General features: G+C 47.4%; 1 protein-coding gene across 2 annotated transcripts in view; it reads left to right on the top strand.

The window, feature by feature from the left end:
- GALNTL6 (polypeptide N-acetylgalactosaminyltransferase like 6) overlaps window positions 1–18,103 on the top strand; it is a 772,653-nt gene that overhangs the window by 707,871 nt on the left and 46,679 nt on the right. For both annotated transcript variants that reach the window (XM_029076387.2, XM_029076388.2), the window contains one exon: window positions 9,266–9,383. In XM_029076387.2, the coding sequence (XP_028932220.1) occupies window positions 9,266–9,383 (118 nt within the window). The remainder of the gene's footprint in view (window positions 1–9,265; window positions 9,384–18,103) is intronic.

Here is an 18,103-nt window from a genome sequence, read left to right as displayed (position 1 = left end):
AAAATAATCAATGATATTTTTTGAGCACTATGTGCAGAGTACTGTACTAAGCGTGTGGGAGAGTGAAATGCAACAGAGCTGTAATATGGGGATTAAATATCTACTCTACCTCCCCCTTAGAATGTGAGCCCAATGTGGGACAGGGAATGGGAGTCAGAAGGTCATGGCTTCTAATCCCGGCTCCACCACTTGCCTGCAGTGTGACCTTGGGGAAGTCATTTCACTTCTCTGTGCCTTAGTTACCTCATCTGTAAAATAGGGATTGAGACTGTGAACCTCAAAAGGGACAGGGATGTGTCCACCCGATTTCCTTGAAATCACCCCAGCACTTAATACGGTGCCTGGTACATAGTAAGCGCTTAACAAATACCATTATCAACATCATCACTATATCCAAAGTGATTATACTATATCTACCCCAGTTTTTAGCAGAGTGCCTGGCACATATGTGCTGAACAATTACCATAATTTTATAATAATAATGTTGGTATTTGTTAAGCGCTTACTATATGCAGAGCACTGTTCTAAGCGCTGGGGTAGATACAGAGTAATCAGGTTGTCCCACATGAGGCTCACAGTTAATCCCCATTTTACAGATGAGGTAACTGAGGCACAGAGAAGTGAAGTGACTCTCCCATAGTCACACAGCTGACAAGTGGCAGAGCCGGGATTCGAACCCACGATCTATGACTCCCAAGGCCTGGCTCTGTCCATATTGGTATTTAGAAGATATAGCCATGAGACTTACCCCATCTGGACTCACCAGTTTTAAGTCAAGATTCAGAGGAATGGGGAATGTAACTCAGCAGTGACAGGAATTTCTTCCAGAAAAATCCTCAGTCCAGAGAAGAGACGTCACCCCTGACCACTAGCACATCTGGCTCCTACTCCAAGCCAGTCAGATGGGGATTCACTTGGTCACACATACCCCCCCCCCCCCCCCCCCGATGCGAAAATGTTACTATTATTATTTTTGTCAGGTGCTTTCTATGTGTCAAAAAAGAGTTGAGGTAGATATAAGATAATGAGGTTGGAAACAGTCCCTGCCCCACACAGGTCTTCCAGTCTAAGTAGGAGGGGGAAGCAGGTATGGATTCCCATTTTGCAGTTGAGAAAACTGAGGAACAGAGAAGTTAAGTGACTAGCCCAAGGTCGCAGAACAACGAGTTGGCCGAGCTGGGATTAGAACCCAGGTCCTCTGATTCCCAGGCCCGTGCTCTTTCCATTAGGCTAAGCTGCTTCTCCAAGTTTTCATAGGCTTTCATCTGGTCTTCGTGTTTTAGAGATACCTTTGTTGGACTGTCAGCTCTTTGAGGTCAGGGATCCTTCTTTCTATTTCGATCGTACTCTTCCGGGTGCTTATTACCGTGTTCTGCCCAGAGAAAGCACTCAATAAATGCTATTGATTCATTCATTCCTTCCACATAGGTGTCTGCAATTAGATAAAACAAATGTAGATTAGCCTATGTGTGTGTCTGGTGTAGAGAGGAGGTAGTTTCATTTCAAGAACCCTAGAACAGCCAAATCTAGACAGCGATCCCTTATATTTCACGGCGAGCACTTCTGCGGAATACTAGTTCGGCAAGGAAATTGCTTTGAAAAGGAGGCAAATTGCACAAAATACTAATTTTTAAAAAGCAAATGATAGAAATTAGTCACTGTCTGAGGCTGCTATTTCAGCCGCTCCTTTTCTGTGGTTTCCCTAATTGCAGTAAATGCTCGGTACTTAAATGAACAAGCTTATCAGAAGTAGATGATGTTATTTTGGCCCGCAATATCATTTTAAACTCAAGAGCTGAACGTCAGGGGGAGTCGACCGGGTTTCTGCAGTAAATACTCTCCAGTGATTTCCCAACTAGAAGTTTCTAATGTGTTTGACTGCCTAGGTGATGTTGTCCTAGTCTGACCCCTGGTTTGGTTTGCTTGGGTCCCATTTCATACCTGTTGTCTGTTCCACTCATGTCTGTGAGCCTCAAATGGTGGAAACGTAAAGAAAACTGATTGCTGCCATTTTCCCATGACATCGAACTAAGACCAAAATGCAGGCTTCCTCTGGACTTGACTGCATTTGCCAGAAGATATCTATTCGGACCTTACTTTTACTATCATCAGAAATAATGGCTTGAACACCTGCACTGCACACAATACTCTACTGGGTACTTGGGGATATGTAGAGTAAATTAGACATAATCCCTGTCCTTAAACACTCACGGTCTAAGCGGAGAGCAAGGATAGAATCAATTAACAGAAAGATATTTAAAAACTCAATAATAATAATAATACTACAGGAAATGAATGTGAGAACTCTTGAGTCAACTTCCTCATCCTTGTCCAGAGAGCTGGAAGAGGACAGCCAAGCTCTGAAGTAAGGGGGTGTCAAGGGCCGCCCCCCTTCGAAAATTGCTTTAAATAAAGATGGTCTTGCATCAACTTCCACCAAATGGTGTGAATCCTCTAAACCGTAAGATCCCTGTGGGCAGGGAATGTATCCGCCACGTCTGGAGTATTGTACTCTCTCAAGTGCTCAGTCCAGTTTTCTCTGTGCCCAGTAAGTGCTCAATAAATACCATTGATTGATTGATGACATTACATGATGATGCTCATCCGCTTAGCATGTGTTACCGCTCCCCTGCTAGATTGTAAACTGTTTGAAGGCAGGTATCATAGCAATCAATTAATTATAATTCTTTAGCACTTACTGTGGGCAGAGCATTGTACTCAGTCCTTGGGAGAGTACAACACAATGATATAACAGACATATTCCCTGCCCACAATCAGCTTACTAATAGATGTTCAGAGGAGCAGCGTGGCCTAGCGGATGGATCCCGGGCCTGGGAGTCAGGAGGACCTGGGTTCTATTTCTGACTCCATCCCTTGTCGGCTGTGGAACTTTGGACAATTCACTTCACTTCTCTGTGCCTCAGATACCTTTTCTGTAAAATGGAGATTATGACTGTGAGCCCAATGTAAGAAATGGACTTTGTCCAACCTGATGACCTTGTAACTTAGAGTAACGCTTGTAACAGGGGTTTAGAGCAATGCCTGTCACATAGTAAACTCTTAATGGATACCATAAAAATATATTAAATACTTGGGAGAATACAGGAGAGCTCTCTTGGACTCTCCAAGTGCTTAAATACAGGTTCTGAACCAAAAGACTTCCCAAATACTACTGATTGGCTGATGTCCCAGGCTTCTGGCAACTACGAGAACCAACCAAGGCATCTTTGGAGGAATAAAGCCTGATGGGAAGAGTCCAGGTCCCAGGATCCTCCAGACCGAGGTCTAGAGGACAGAGCACAGGCCCAAAAGTCAGAAGGACCTGAGTTCTAATCCCAGCCCCTCCACTGGTCTGCTGTGTGACCTTGGGTGAGTCACTTCACTTCTCTGGGCCTCAGATGCCTCATCTGTAATATGAGGATGAAGACCGGGGGTCCAATGTGGGGCAGGGACTGCGTCCAACCCAATTACCTTATATCTACCCCAGGGCTCGGTACAGTGTTTGGCACGTAGTAAGTGCTTGACAAATCTCACAATTATTATTATTGTCTAGGGCCCAGGATTTGGCCCCAAGGTGTGCTTCAACCCATGGGGAGGCAGGGCACGGGCCCACGATGCCTGTTGACTTTTATTCACTTTTCCATTTGGAACCGACGCAACTTTGTCGTCTTTGACTTGGAAGTCTCAGGAGCCCCTTTCCATTAGGCTCTGTCTGGCCCAATATGAAAACGTAGTAGGGAGGGAAACACCTCTGGAGGAGCCTTCTAATGAAACGCCACTAAATTTACGGGTTTGTGGGAGAAAGAGTCGATCCGGGAGGGAGGGAACGTCAATAACAGAACAAATCCATTAGCATTCTGGGGATGTCTTGGGACGCTTCTGCAGCCATTAAGGATGGCATCTTGGCATCAATAAAGGGACCAAATGCAATCTGTGAAAAATGTGGTCTCATCAAAGAACATGCTATTTCTTTGTCTTTCAAAAAAAAAAGGTATTGCTACCAGGGCACTCTTTACATCCTAGCCTCATTCCTCTCAAGTGCAGCAGAATTTAGAGGACAAAGTCGTTGCGGAGAAATAAACCGGTCTCGGTTAAGCAAGAGGAAAACCTCATCTGTCAGCTAAGCTATTATCTCTAATGCAGAGCCTGAGAATTGATTTCAGATATCCCTTCCGGAGGCTCGCCATGTTTCCAGTGGCATGCCAGGAGAGGATCCTAAGCAGAGACCTGTTATGGCAAACCAATTTCCTATGTCATAAAAGGAAAACTCAGGGATGAGCAAGTCTGGGTGCGTTTTCTGATTAGAAAACATGAGCTCAGTAGCGTGGCCAAGTCAAAAGAACATAGGCCAGAGTCAGCGGACCTGGGTTCTAATCCATCTCCCCCACTTGCCTGCTGTGTGACTATGGGCAAGACATTTAACTTCTCTGTGCCTGTTTCCTCATCTGCAAAATAAATATTCCATACCAGTTCTCCCTCTTACTCGGGTCGTGAGCCCCGTGTGGTTCATTCATTCGATCTTATTTATTTAGTGCTTACTGTGTGGTAAAGGGACTGTGTCCAATCTGATTATCTTGTATCTGTCCCATTGCTTAGTACAGTGTTTGGCACATTGTAAGCAGCTTAAAAAGATTTGGTATTTGTTAAGCGCTTACTATGTGCAAAGAACCGTTCTAAGCGCTGGGGTAGATACAAGGTAATCAGCTTGTCCCATGTGGGGCTCACAGTCTTAATCCCTATTTTACAGATGAGGTTACTGAGGCACAGAGAAGTTAAGTGACTTGCCCAAAGTCACACAGCTGAGCCGGGATTAGACCCCACGACCTCTGACCCTCAAGCCTGGACTCTTTCCACTAAGCCACGCTACTTCTCTAACATATTACTATCATTATTATTATTATTGTCGCGGAATAAGAGACAGGCCCATGAATATTAATGCAAGCCCTTGGGGCACCAGCCGAGTTTGGAGAAATCTGAGGTAAGGGACGGTTTAGGGGATAAGAAGGGCGTAGAATTAGGGGAGGTTTCAAAGGAGAGTCCCAAAGGACTGGAACATGGAGATCAAACGGGAAACAAGAGGATTTGGCTGGAGAAGGGAAGCCTGAGAGTTGATCCAACAGCAGTGTTCAAGAGACATTTTCTGCCAGAGCACTGAGAAGCCAGAAGTAGGAACTGAAAACTGGGTTATTTGTGGCTCACCGAGGAGAGATTTTGAAGCTGTATCTCTCCCTCTCTTCATTCGTTCTTTCATTCAATCATATTTATTGAGCGCTTACTGTGTGCAGAGCACTGTACTAAGCACTTGGAAAGTACAATTCAGCAACAGATAGAGGCAATCCCTACCCAACGACGGGCTCACATTCTAGAAGTGGGGGCGACAGACAACCAAACAAAACAAGTAGACAGGCATCAATAGCATCAAAATAAATGGAATTATAGATATATACCCATCATTAATAAAATAAATAGAAAAATAAATATGTACATATATACACAAGTGGTGTGGGAAGGGGAGGAGGGTAAAGCAGAGGGAGAGAGAAGGGGCGATGGGGAGGGGAGAAGGAACAGAGGAATAGAGGGACTCAGTCTGGGAAGGCCTCCTGGAGGAGGTAAGCTTTCAGTAGGAATTTGAAGGGGGGAAGTGTGCTAATTTGGCGGATGTGAGGAGGGAGGGCGATTCAGGCCAGAGGTAGGATGAGGGCCAGGGGTCGATGGCAGGACGAGAGAGAACGAGGCACAGTGAGGAGGTAAGCGGGTGAGGAGCGGAGTGTGTAGGCTGGGCTTTAGAGGGAGAGAAGGGAGGTGAGGTAAGAGGGGGCAACCTGATGGAGTCTTCCCTTCCTCTTCCTTCTCTGAAAGTGTTCTAAGACGATTGAAATTTGAAAATTCCAGACTCTGCCTTGGCCTGCTCCTCCCCTCCCTCCTCCCCGACACTGGTCCCTCTTGCTCTCTGTTTTGGAAGTGACTGACCTCTCCTGGAGCCCCATTTCCTGTGGGTGTCACTTCCTTCATTTAACAATCACATAGCAGTCTCAGTTGGAATTACTCCAGACTCCAAAGAGCGTGGACCTAGGAGTTAGAGCGCCTGGGTTCGAATCCTGACTCTGCCACTTGCCTGCTGTGAGACCCTAGTCGTCACTTTTCTGTGCCTCGGTTACCTCATCTGCAAAACTGAGATCAAACACCTATTCTCCCTCCCTCTGAACCCCCTTGTGGTCTAGGATCTTGTGTTCAACCTGATTATCTTGTATCCAAGCCAGTGCTTATTACAGTGTTAGGCTCACATTAAGCGTTTAACCGATACCATAATCATTATTATTATTATTGTTGTCCTCCTGTAATCACATGGCTACCTCCTGCTGATCAACAGCCATTTTGGTTCCCTCTGCATTTTGCAAGTCAACAATAGAGGGATCATTGGCTTTTATTTATTTTTTCCAGTATTCAGGAAATATTTGCCTTGATTTCAGCAAGCTGAGTCTTCAGAGAAAAGGCAGCTGAATTGTGGTGTGGACTTCCTTGTGTCCAATGCCTTATTGACTCTGCTTGAGAACTTTCAGCCAGGGTAGATATAATAGCAAGTCAGGCACAAGCCCTGCCCTTCATGGGGCTCACAGTCCGTCCGAGGGAAAACAGGTATTGAATCCCCATTTTTTTCAGGGGAGGAAATGGAGGCACAGAGAACTTAAATGATTCTTCTGAAGTCACATGCAGACAAATGGCAGAACAGTAGCTTCTACACAGTCCAAATCAATCAGTGCTATTTACTGACTGCTCACTGTGTGCAAAGTACTATATTAAGTGGTTGTATTAAGTGGTCCAAGGGCCACTCAAGGCTCAGGCTGGCCATGTAAAGAAATATGCCTAAAAGAAACTCCTGGAAAATTCCACCATGAACAATAGGCCACCTTCCACAGTATATGTCCTATTCATGGAGGGAAATTTACTGCTCACCATCTCATTTCAGCGCACACCAGGGTAAAAGCATTGCTTTGGTTCCATCACCATTTATGCTGAAATTCGCTATCATAACATCAGGAATTTTCTGCTGTCTTAGCGCCTGCCTGGCCAAAGAACTCTCACCTGGAATAATTGCTCTCTCCCTATCAGGGCTGCTTCAATAAATTAATCAAGATCGGAAGCAGGAAGTTGTTTTAATCACAGTTATTTCCATTTCAAAGAGTGGATAGATGAAAATGTAATAGCCTAGCTCCAAATCTCTGGGGAACTTTGAAATTTACAATTATACCAGGCATCTAGCACTAACAAGGGGCATTCTGCAAGAATACTGACTCCACAGTATCAGAAAATAAATTGAGAAGGTATTATAAGGACATGGTCCACCAGCTCAGTATGAGACAGAATGTAGGAAACGTATGATGACTGCCCTCCTTAACCTCCATCCTCAAGGTTAGGTTGGAAACATCTATCATTCATGGTCGTCAGATCCCACTTTGCCCTTGTAAAGCCAAACTGAATTTTACCTCTATGTTCTCACTAAATATAGGTACCGGCACTAATCTTAAGCTTCTCCGCTAATCGGCATCTGAGTTCTACTTTCTGAGTGGAATCTACATAGGAACAAACTGTCAGAATGTATCTTTCCACTGTGGGTTTGGGGGGAAAGGGTGGGAAGAGGGAAAAATTAAGGAAAGTCAGGATGGGGTTCTGAGTACCATTTCATGGAAACGGTAGCCTATGTATTGGATGGGATTCTTTGTCCCTGTTTCCCAAGTCTTCCCTCCCAGTCTGAAATAATCTCTAATTGATTTGTAGCCTGATTCTCTTGCTTCTAATCTTCTCTGCCTCCTAGATCAAATATTCTGATTTCCCTCCTTTTACCGTTTCCACTCCTAAGCTCTAACACTTTCCCACCTACTAGGCGAATGAGTGCCTGGTTATTCCAAAACAGAGATATAATAATTATTGTTGTGGTATCTGTTAAATGCTTACTACCTGCGGCACTGTTCTAAGCACTGGGGTGGATACAAGCAAATCAGATTGAACATGGTCTCTGTTCCACATTGGGCTCACAGTCTTAAGCCCAATTTTACAGATGAGGTAACTGAGTCACAGAGAAGTTAAGGGCCTTGCACACGGTCACACAGCAGACAAGTGGTGGAGCTGGAACTGGAACCCAGGTCCTTCTGACTCCCAGGCCCAAGCTCTTTCCACTAGGCCACGCTGCTTCTATATCCTAATGGATGTCAGCATCCTCTGCAGCATCTTAGAGCTTCTGTTTGTATTGAGCAGAGTCCATCCAAATGAAATGGAACTGATTTATCCATGTGCTAGTCAGAAAGACCCGTGTCTCACCCTCCAGAAGTGTGGAGATGTAATTCTGTGGAAGTTCTGTTCTGTGTTCTATTTCTGATCAATCATTCAGTCAATCAGTGGTATTTATTGAGCACTTGCTTTGTGCAGAACACTGTACTAGTGCTTGTAATGTTGGTAAACATGATCCACAAGGAGTTTACAACCTGGAGGAAGATATAAAATAAATTAGAGAGGGTGGAAATGACAGAGTGTAAGGATATGTATGTAAGTGCTGTGAGGCTGGATGAATGTCAGAAAGCTTAAAGGGGTTCAGACCCAGGGGCATAGGTGATGTGGTGGGGAAATGAGGAGTTAGTCAAGGAAAACCTCTTGGAAGAGGTGTGCTTTTACACTTTGAAGATAGGGAGAGTGGTGAGAAGGAGTTCCAAGTCAGAGGGAGGAAGTGGGAAAGGGGTCAGTGGCGAGGCAGATGAGATTACGGTACAGTGAGGAGTTCCACATTAGAGAGGAGTGAAATGTGCAGGTTGGGTGGTAGTCGATTAGTGAGGTAAGTTAAGAGGGGGAAAGCTGATTAATTGCCTCAAAGGCCAGGGTAAGGAGTTTTTCTGATATGGAGGTGTGTGGGCAGCCATTGAATGTTTTTTTAGAACTGGAGAGACTTAGATTGACTTTTTTTTTTTAAGTAAAATGATCTGGGCACCAGTGCCGTTTGGACTAGAGAGGGAGAAGGCTGGAGCCAGGGAAGTCTGCAAGGAGTCATCCCACTCAAAAGGATTTGATAAATCTTTCCCCCACTCCCACTCTAGTCTAGCCCATCTGAGGGAGGTGGGGGAGAAAGAGTGGGGAGGGCAGCCTATATCCACAAAGAAACATCACTGATTACCAGAGGTCTCCTTCATTCTACCACAGAAACCATTCTTGGCGTTTGCGAGGCAGGTGGGGTCAGATGTTTGGCGTCCATTTACGGCCTATTCTGCTTCTTCCTCAGGTCCCCCGTTATGGCCGGAGGCCTCTTTGCCGTCGACAGAAACTGGTTCTGGGAGCTGGGCGGCTACGACCCAGGCTTAGAGATCTGGGGAGGAGAGCAGTATGAGATCTCCTTCAAGGTAAGCCTGCCGCAGTCTTTTAGATCACCTTCTTTCGCCTTGCTCGATACAACTGCAGCGCACTTTGGATCTGTCTCCTCGGGCTGTTTTGAGACCCTGGGAATAAATACCAATCACATTTACTGTGTGCTTAGCACTGCACTAAGTGCTTGGGAGAGTACAATATAACAATATGACATCCCCTGCCCACAGTGAGCCTCTGTGCTCCTAACCCATTTTGTATTTGACTATTTCAGTCAAGAGTGTGTAGGCTATTGGCTTCCTGACATATCTGATGTATTGATTTGAGGATGCAGCAGCTTTTTGGATGAGTGACTTTCAGTAGATAAGAGTTGCACTGATAAGACTATCGCAATTGAGTCAGTCTTTGCTCTGGATCGATAGCGCACGTCTCACTTGGGATGACGCGACCGTCCAACTGACTCCCGAAGGGTGTCGGTATTTTATTTCCTGCCCTTGCCTTCCTAGGACTGCATTTCAAAAAGAAAGACCTTGGATCTACAGGCAGACACGGAGGGTATGCTATATTTTCAGTAGCCCTCCTCAAGAAGAAAGCAGCAGAACAGAATGGATGGGTTGGGGAGGTTGAATTCCAAACTCCTCAGTGATCCTAAACTACCATTCTATTTGATATCCGTGCAGACCGGTCAGTTTTATGTTTCCGCCGTGTCCGCCTCATCCCCCTCTGCCAAACTCTGCAGTGGCCCCTCTCTTTCATTCTTTCAGTCGTATTTACTGAGTGCTTACTGTGTGTAGAGCCCTGTACTATAAAACAATAAACAGATACATTCCCTGCTCACAACAAGTTTCTTCAGGGCTACCCCAGAGGTGGGCAGAAAGAAGAAGCAGAAGGAATTGGCCTGGAGCCTTCTAATCGATGGTAGCCATAGGGCAACGGCCCTGCTGGGAGTGGGTCCGTGGCCCACACTCAGCCTCTAGCCACCTGGCTATTTCTGCGGGGCAACACTTGATAACCTTAGGAGCAGCAGTAGCCATGGTAGCCAGGGACAGGGGGTGGGGCCGGGGATAAATTTACGCCACGTCCCAGGACTATTTGTCAGACTGGGGGCATGTCATCCTCCTCCCACACTGTGGAGTCAGTTAATTATATTTATTGATCACTTGTGTGCACTGTACTAAGCGCTTGGGAGAATACAATATTAGACTGCTGTGTGACCTTTGGCAAGTTACTTCACTTCTCTGTCCCTCAGTTACCTGGAAAAGGGGGATTGAGATGGTGAACCCCTTGTGGCAGAGGGACTGTGTCCAACTTAATTAGCTTATATCTACTCCAGGCTTTAGTGCCTGGCACATAGTAAGTGCTTAACAAATACCACTATTATTATTATCATTATTGTTATTGTTATTAGACAATAAACAGACACTTTCTCTGCCCAAATGAACTTACAATCTAGAGGAGAAGATGTCCCACTGAAGCATTTGCTCCTACTCTTCCTTCTCTCAGCCTGGGCCTACCCTTTCCCAGGTAAACTCAGGCCCCTCTGGTAGCCACCCGACTTAATCATAGTGGATTCGGCATGGATGTTACCATTTCGGCATTGAAGGACTACTGAGACTGGTGCGGACAAGGTATCCTTCCATCGATCAATCAATTATATTTATTAAGCGCTCATTGTGTACCATAGTAGGCTCTTGGGAGAGTACAATATAACAGAGTTGTATTCCCTTATGGACTCCCTGGTCACCACTGGCCCGGCTTCTTGGCCCTGCTCCGCTAACACGCCGATGACTCTGCAGTGTCCCCTGCCAGCTGGTCTGGATTCTGGGGACAAGGTAGAGGGTGGGACACTACCCAGCAGGCTGTGTTTTACAAATATTCTTAATAATAATAATGTTGGTATTTGTTAAGCACCTACTATGTGCAGAGCACTGTTCCAAGCTCCGGGATAGATACAGGGTAATCAGGTTGTCCCACGTGAGGCTCACAGTTACTCCCCATTTTACAGATGAGGTAACTGAGGCACAGAGAAGTTAAGTGACTTGCCCACAGTCACACAGCTGACGAATGGCAGAGCCGGGAGTCGAACCCATGACCCCTGACTCCGAAGCCCAGGCTCTGTCCACTGAGCCACGCGCATTCATCCCTCCCACCCCCTCAGTCAGCTGAGTGTAGCCCTCGGACTCCTACATGGGCAGAAGGGATTAATGGAATTAGTGGATAGAGTCTGGTCCTGGGAGTCAGCAGGACCTGGATTCCAATCCTGGCTCCACCACATGTCTGCTGTATGACCTTGGGTAAGTCACTTCACTTCTTAGTGCTTCACTTCACTTCAGCACTTATTACAGTACTTTGCACACAGTAAACGCTCAGTAAATATGATTGAATGAATAAACACCTCTAGGCCTCAGTTACCTCTTCTCTAAAATGGGGTTGAAGAGTGTGAGCCCCTTGTGGGACAGGGACTGTGATCAACCCGATTAACTTAAATCTCCTCCGGCACTTAGAACAGTACTTGGCACATAGTAAGCACTTAACAAGTGCTGTAATTATTATTATTATTATTATCATTAATTTTCTCCAGTCAAACTTCCTTCATAAAAATGCCCCCCAGCCTGGGCTGACATGACCTCACTCACCTCATCCCGCTCTGGGTCACTGAATCTCCACTCTCTCAGTAGAAGAAAAAGTGGAAGAAAACCAGAGAGTCACTAGTCAAAAGCAGAGTGAGATAATCTGGGAAACATTTATTTGCATTCCAAATACTGAGGACATTCTGAGACCAACATAAGCATGTATTTATCACATCTCTGCCACTAGTATCTATCACACCACTACCAGGTGACCTGAGATTGTATTACCCCTGTTTCCTGTTTTCCTGTTATCTGTCATTGTGAAGAATATAATTGGAATGCATGCCTGTCGTCTTTGTATAGAAACCATGGCAACGGCACTAGAAGTTCAGGGACGAAATTGGGCCAGCTGGTTGCGTTCGAGTGACAGATCCTTTAGCGGCAGCTATGTCAGTCCGATCTCTTCGTTCATCTCATTATTGCGCACTGACCTCAGGGCACTTGTCTTATCTTATTAGGATTGTTTAATGTTGAGAATAAAAGTGGAAAAAGACTGGAGTACAGTGTGCTCAGAAGGAATAAGAGTGTTCTCCTCAGGGAAGGAACAGAAAAAGTTGTCCACAAAAAGGCTCCCTGGTCACCTGGTTGCCTGGTCTTGGCATATTTGAACAACAGAGGATAAAAAAGAAGAAACCAAAGGTGTTCTGCTGTCTGGCTGGTTGATTTACAGGGTGCGTGAGTTTGCCCTCCCAATAATTAATCTCAAAAGTGAGGTACAGATGGAAAATTGGTCAGCAGTTGGGCTTAGGTGAATGCTTATGGGACCACTTAGTTTGATGTGTGCGGTTGTGCGGTAGTTCTTCCCTACGTGATGATTGATTGATTGATTGATCTCTACTGCCAACAGATGAATTCTCGAGAGGTCATTCTTGGCAAAATTGGCATTATTCATTCATTCATTCAATAGTATTTATTGAGCGCTTACTATGTGCAGAGCACTATACTAAGTGCTTAGAATTAACAAGTCGGCAACAGATAGAGACAGTCCCTGCCCTCTGACGGGCTTACGGTCTAATCGGGGGAGACGGACAGACGAGAACAATGGCAATAAATAGAGTCGAGGGGAAGAATATCTCGTAAGAACAATGGCAACTAAATAGAATCGAGGCGATGTACATTTCATTAACAAAATGAATAGGGTAATGAAAATATATACAGTCGAGCGGACGAGTACGGTGCCGAGGGGATGGGAAGGGAGGGGGGAGGAGCAGATGGAGATGGGGGGAAAAGAGGGTTAAGCTGCGGAGAGGTGAAGGGGAGGCAGTAGAGGGAGAAGGGAAGCTCAGTCTGGGAAGGCCTCTTGAAGGAGGTGAGTTTTAAGTAGGGTTTTGAAGAGGGGAAGAGAATCAGTTTGGCGGAGATGAGGAGGGAGGGCGTTCCAGGACCGCGGGAGGACGTGGCCCGGGGGTCGACGGCGGGATAGGCGAGACCGAGGGACGGCGAGGAGGTGGGCGGCGGAGGAGCGGAGCGTGCGGGGTGGGCGGTAGAAAGAGAGAAGGGAGGAGAGGTAGGAAGGGGCAAGGTGATGTAGAGCCTTGAAGCCTAGAGTGAGGAGTTTTTGTTTGGAGCGGAGGTCGATAGGCAACCACTGGAGGTGTCTAAGAAGGGGAGTGACAGGCCCAGATTGTTTCTGCGGGAAGATGAGCTGGGCAGCGGAGTGAAGAACAGACTGGAGCGGGGCGAGAGAGGAGGAAGGGAGATCAAAGAGAAGGCTGACACAGCAGTTTAGCCGGGATATAACGAGAGCCCGTAGCAGTAAGGTAGCCATTTGGGTGGAGAGGAAAGGGCAGATCTTGGCGATATCGTAGAGGTGAAACCGGCAGGTCTCGGTAACGAATAGGATGTGTGGGGTGAACGAGAGGGACGAGTCAAGGATGACACCGAGATTGCGGGCCCGAGAGACGGGAAGGATGGTCGTGCCATCCACGGTGATAGGGAAGTCTGGGAGAGGACCGGGCTTGGGAGGGAAGATGAGGAGCTCAGTCTTGCTCATGTTGAGTTTTAGGTGGCGGGCCGACATCCAGGTGGAGGCAGGAGGAGATGCGAGCCCTAAGGGAGGGGGAGAGGACAGGGGCGGTGATGTAGATCTGCGTGTCATCTGCGTAGAGATGGTGGTCAAAGCCGTGAGAGCGAATGAGTTCACCGAGGGAGGGAGTGTAAATGGAGAACAGAAGAGGGCCAAGAACTGACCCTTGAGGAACTCCAACGGTTAAAGGATGGGAGGAGGCGCCAGCGAAGGAGACCGAGAATGACCGGCCAGAGAGATAAGAGGAGAACCGGGAGAGGACGGAGTGCATGAAGCCAAGGTGAGATAAGGTATGGAGGAGAAGGGGATGGTCGACAGTGTCACAGGCAACAGAGAGGTCAAGGAGGATTAGAATGGAGTAGGAGCCATTGGATCTGGTGAGAAGGAGGTCACGGGTGACCTTAGAGAGAGCAGTCTCGGTAGAGTGGAGGGGACGGAAGCCAGATCGGAGGGGGGCCAGGAGAGAATGGGAGTTAAGGAATTCTAAGCAGCGATTGTAGACGACTCGTTCTAAGATTTTGGAAAGGAAGGGTAGTAGGGAGATAGGGCGATAACTGGAGGGGGAAGTGGGGTCAAGAGCGGGTTTTTTTAGGATGGGGGAGACGTGGGCATGTTTGAAGGCAGAGGGGAAGGAGCCCTTGGAGATTGAGTGGTTAAAAATAGAAGTTAAGGAAGGGAGGAGGGCAGGGGCGATGTTTTTAATAAGGTGAGAGGGAATGGGGTCCGAGACGCAGGTGGAGGGGGTGGCACTTGCGAGGAGGGAGGAGATCTCCTCTGAGGATACTGCAGGAAGGATGGAAAAGTAGGGGAGACGGTTGGTCGGGGGGAGGGGAGAGGCGGAGGGGTGACTTTGGGGAGCTCAGACCTGATTGTGTTGATTTTTGTGATGAAGTAGGTGGCCAGATCATTGGGGGTGAGAGATGGGGGAGGGGGAGGAACAGGGCGCCTAAGGAGAGAGTTAAAGGTCCGGAACAATCGGCGGGGGTGACGGGCATGGGTGTCGATGAGGGAGGAGAAGAAGTTTTGCCTGGCGGAGGAGAGGGCGGAGTTAAGGCAGGAAAGGATAAATTTGAAGTGTGTGAGGTCGGCTCGGTGCTTGGACTTTCACCATTAGCGCTCGGCAGCTCGAGCATAGGAGCGTAGGAGGCGGACGGAGGAGGTGATCCAAGGCTGTGGGTTAGTGGAACGAGAGCGGCGGAGGGAAATGGGGGCGAGAGAGTCGAGATGAGTAGAGAGGGTGGAGTTGAGAGCGGAGACCTGATCGTCGAGAGTGGGAAGTGAGGACAGGGCGGCGAGGTGAGGAGAGATGCTTTTGGAAAGACGGATGGGATCGAGAGAGCGGAGGTCTCCGTGGGGCAGTAGCGAAGGTTTGCAGGGGGAGGGAGTGTGAGAGATGAGGCAGGTGAGAAGGTCATGGTCAGAGAGAGGGATTTCAGAGTCGGTGAGGGAGGAGATAGTGCAGCGGTAGGAGATGACGAGATCGAGGGTGTGACCGAGTCGGTGAGTGGGCGCGGTATGGTGGAGGAGGAGGTCGGCGGAGTCGAGGAGGGATAGCAGGCGGGCGGCAGAGGAGTCGTCGGGTACATCCGTATGGATGTTGAAGTCTCCGAGGATCAGAGTGGGCAGAGAGAAGGAGAGAAGGAAGGTGAGAAAGGGGTCAAGGTGGTTGAAGAAGTCGGAGGTGGGACCGGGAGGGCGGTAGATGACGGCGACAAGTATCTGGAGGGAGTGGTAGAGGCGAATGATATGGGCTTCGAAGGAGGGGAAGGAGAGGGAGGGGGGAGGGGGGATAGCGAGAAAGCGGCAACGGGGTGAGAGGAGGAAGCCGACGCCTCCTCCCTTACCGGTGAGTCTGGGGGAGTGGGAGAAGGAGAGGCCTCCGCTGGAGAGATTAGCGATACATTAGCAATAGTAGCGAGTAATATTTATTTCCTCAAGGGCCTTCTGTGTTCAGAGCATGGTACTCAGCACTGGGAAAGAAGTACCAGGATATATGTAATCCCAAGGGGTTTAGAGTTTAAAAATAATAGGGAGAGAGGTGGGGGTTAGTGACATGCTCATAGGGAAAGAGGGAAGCAAAATATAAAGGAGACTGAGATGACGATAGATATGACAAGAGCAGTAGGACATTGAGGCTAGGTCTGCTATCGTTTCAAGGGAGAATAAAGGTGAAAAATCCAGGGGATTCCATCAGACTCCATCTGTTCCTGGAGTTAATGCACAGTTTGGGGGGCGGTCAAAGTGCTCCTTTTCTGGTGCTTTAGTCCAAGATGTTGTAAAACACATCATTCGGCATGGCTTAGTGGATAGAGTACAGGCCTAGGAATTAAAAGGACCTGGATTCTAATCCCGGCTCCTCCTCATGTCTGCTGTGTTACCTTGGGCAAGTCACTTAACTTCTTTGAGCCTCAGTTACCTCATCTGTAAAATGGGGATAAAGAGTGTGAGTTCAATGTGGGACAGGAACTGTGTCCAACCTGATTAACTTGTATCTGCCCCAGCACTTAGAACATTGCTTGGCACATAGTAAGCGCATAACAAGTACCGTAATTATTATTATGACTATTCATTCAATTATATTAATTGATTGCTTACTGTGTGCAGAACACTGTGCTTAATGCTTGGGAGAGTACAATATAACAATAAACAGACACGTTCCCTGTTAGAACAAGGGGTAGACAGACATGTTATAAATTACAGATAAGTTCATAAGTGCTGTGGGGTTGGGAGGGGCCATGAATAAAGGGAGAAAGTTAGGGTGATGCAGAAGGGAGCGGGAGAAGAGGAAAGGAGGGCTTAGTCAGGGAAGGCTTCTTGGAGGAGATGTGCCTTCAATATAAGATTTTGAAGGAGGGGAGAGTAATTGTCGGATTTGAGGAGGGAAGGCGTTCCAGGCCAGGGGCAGGATGTGGGCGAGAGGTTGTCGATGAGCTAGACGAGATTGAAGTATATTGAAAAGGTTGCATTAGGGGAGTGTTTTAAAGCCGATGGTGAGAAATTTCTGTTGGATGCAGAGGTGAATGGGCAACCACTAGAGGTTCTTGAGTGGAGAAACGTGGCCTGAAACGTTAAAAAAGAAAAGGGGGGAAACTTGCAATTGCCTGGAAGTCTATGAGGAAAACTGACTGGTGCACTCTTCCAGGAAAGCAGCAGGACATCTGTCCTTCCACTGACCTTAATGCCGGATGTATCAATCACCAGAAGCCTTGCTCCTGGGTCTGCTATGTTTTCATGGTATTTGTTAAGTGCTTACTATGTGCCAGGCACTATACTAAACACTAGGGTAGATACAAGTTAATCAGGTTGGACCTACTCCAGGTCCCACATGAGGCTCACAGTCTTAATCCCCATTTTACAAATGAGGTAACTGAGGCACAGAGAAGTTAAAAGGCTTGCCCAGGGTCGCACAGCAGACAAGTGGTGGAGCCAGCATTAGAATCCGGGTCCTCTGACTCCCACGCCCGTGCTCTTTCCACTAGTCCTCACTGCTTCTCTATCCTGGCACCTCCCTCTGCCTTTTTTTTCAATCCCTCCCCTCACCCACTTTCCAGCCAAACTTTCCCGTTTCTTCATCCCTTCCAGTTACCATCATGGCTTCCGGGAAGCTGGGTGGAGTTCTCCCTCACCTCTCTTCCCTAAAAAATCAGAATGGTGTCTGAGGAAAAGCAGGATCCAAAGGAGAGAGAGCAACAGAAATGTTCCATTTATCACCCAATTAATCAACCAGTGGTATTTATGGGGTACTTACTGTGTGCAGAGCACTGTACTAAGAGCTTGAGAGAGTACAAAACAACAGAATTAGCAGGCACATTCCCTGCCCATAAAAAACCTTAAGTACGTGCTGTGCGGATGAGGAAAGGGGGAAATAAAGGAAGTAAATCCAAATGCGCCCCTCTGTCCCTCCCTCCCTCCCTCCTGACCGCTATCCATCCCTGCCCTAATCTTCACAGCCTCTCCCTCCATTCACGCAATCATATTTATTGAATTCTTACCGTGTGCAAAGCACTCTACCAAGCCCTTGCTCTAGTGCCACAGCAACCCATCCACTTGCACCCATACCACTTCTGATCTTGATGGACAAGGAGTGTGTCTGTTTATTGTT

Source organism: Ornithorhynchus anatinus, chromosome 12 (genome assembly GCF_004115215.2).
Source record: "Ornithorhynchus anatinus isolate Pmale09 chromosome 12, mOrnAna1.pri.v4, whole genome shotgun sequence".
NCBI lineage: Eukaryota > Metazoa > Chordata > Mammalia > Monotremata > Ornithorhynchidae > Ornithorhynchus > Ornithorhynchus anatinus.
The sequence above is the reverse complement of the archived record's forward strand: the minus strand, read 5'-3'. Positions and strand labels throughout refer to the sequence as shown.